The sequence below is a fragment of the Nannobrachium achirus genome (assembly GCF_963921795.1).
Source record: "Nannobrachium achirus genome assembly, chromosome: 14".
Taxonomy (NCBI): domain Eukaryota; kingdom Metazoa; phylum Chordata; class Actinopteri; order Myctophiformes; family Myctophidae; genus Nannobrachium; species Nannobrachium achirus.
The window spans coordinates 40173456-40175520 of NC_137821.1; the positions used below are offsets into that span (position 1 = coordinate 40173456).

The window sequence follows — 2065 nt, forward strand, 5'->3', positions numbered from 1 at the left end:
TAAAATGTTTTGAAATAAATAATAATTAAAAACAAAATGTAGGAAACAAAAAAATTCAGGGACCCATAAAAGATTTTCCTTTATTTATTTATTACCTTGCTCGAACCAGTTTTATTTTTAAGTCCATACCCGGATGTTCAAGTTCTGCTATGCTTCAATGTTACTTTTATTTTGAAGTCATCGATAGGAAAGCCAATTGTTTGTTATGATAGGTTGAATTGACACTCGTGGCATCATCATATCGTCCTGCTTTGCGAAAGAAATTACCCATTGTGAGTACATTGCAAAATAATACACGTCTGTAGGCATAGATATTCATATGTATTGTTACAATGAATTGGGAAATTGTTAGACGTATCGTCTGAGGCAGATGATGGCATGAAATGAATTATTTCACATTATGAAATCTCTATGTAGGCCATAATGAAAGGCTGCAAATAATAAATGAGGTTGTTTGCGTTATATTCCAGGCAATTATTCTACGTTTGCGTCGTTATGGCGTCCAGTGGGTTTGTGCAGGCAGCGATGCTTCTTCTAGCCGTGCAGCTGATCTGTCTCCGGGCAGCTGGTGCTGAGGAGACGGGGACCGTCATCCCTGCTGAAAGTAGGTCCATATATTAGGGGAACATTCCATCCTGTGCGGTTGAGGTTTCACCTGTTCCATAAACAGTGTATTTTGTGTGTAGGCCACATTTATTTATAGGCCTACATCGCCTACATTAAACAGTGCTGCTATTCCACAATTAGTGACTATAATGATTAGTCTCCTCTCCTCATTGTTGACATGTCTCATCATAACATAACATGTGTAGGCCTGGCCTACTAGCTAGGCACTGGTTCCCGAACAGTGGGTCGGGACCCATTTTCGGGTCGCGGACAAATTTTTTACTTGTCCCTTAATTTTTGGTTTCCTACATTTTGTTTTAAATTTATTATCATGTCAGTTTTGTCAAAACATTTCCAAAAATATTACCAAAAAAGCATAATTTTTCATGATCATCATATTGAAATGCAATGATTTTTCTAATTTTTCATTGATAAATAAAATAAAAATCTAAGAAATTCAATAAATTACAAAACAAATGTTTAAGAAGTAGTGAAAATAGACGATCTACAAGCTCGGCTTGTAGATCGGCTATATTCACTAGTTTGGGCCCCGGCCGGGCAAACCTCTAATTTCTCTTTTGGGTCACAAGCTACGGTAAAAAGTTTGGGAACCATTGAGCTAGGCCATTCATTCATTCTAGTTGGGTCTATTAAAAGATCATATAGTCCCCAGCCTTGGTCCTGGTCCTGGAGAGACCATATATTTCTGATGTCCATCTCTTTACCCGTCTCTTTTTCCAGGCCGCCCGTGCGTGGATTGTCATGCATTTGAATTCATGCAGAGGGCATTGCAAGATCTAAAGAAAACTGCTTTCAACCTTGACGCAAGGGTATGTGAAGTAAATCATGGATTTTATGTGGTGTAACCTTTATTGTTTATCATCTGTTTGTGTGTGTGTGTGCGTGTGCGTGTGTGTGTGTGTGTGTGTGTGTGTGTGTGTGTGTGTGTGTGTGTGTGTGTGTGTGTGTGTGTGTGTTTGTTTTTAGCTTTTTTAAGCAATCAAGGAAAAATCTGGTACATTTTGTATAAAAAATGTGGCTTTGGCTTGATGTGTTCAGCCAGAGTCTTATATAATGGTAGGTATTTTCTCTCTCTCTTCATCTTACTCAATAGACAGAGACGCTGGTACTAAGGGCAGAGAGGAGGGCTCTGTGTGATTGTATGCCCACCAACTCACTGCGTTGAACACCGGTCAACATCACACCCTGTCTGACTCAAACAGTCCTCTTCCAACCTTTGCGTGATACTCAGTCCAGATTTATTTACGTACATGCTTGGAATGTAATTTCATTTTCTCACATATCAGCAATAGTAGGGGTTTTGATTTGACTACATGCATTTTTTATGCATAAATTGTTTAGCCTTTTTCAGATTAAATGTGAAACCACCTAGAGGTTTTGTAAAACACATTTGAAAAAACTATTTGGAAATTGTAAATCAGCTTGTTTTAGCTGGGTA

General features: G+C 38.4%; 1 protein-coding gene across 1 annotated transcript; it reads left to right on the forward strand.

Moving 5' to 3' along the window:
* Positions 1 to 495: 495 nt before the first annotated feature.
* Positions 496 to 1792, forward strand: nicol1 (NELL2 interacting cell ontogeny regulator 1; the record flags this gene model as incomplete). Its single annotated transcript, XM_080742150.1, has 3 exons — positions 496 to 604; positions 1348 to 1436; positions 1721 to 1792. 3 exons carry the CDS (start codon positions 496 to 498, stop codon positions 1790 to 1792), a joined length of 270 nt encoding a protein of 89 aa, XP_080598276.1.
* Between the last annotated feature and the right edge of the window lie 273 nt (positions 1793 to 2065).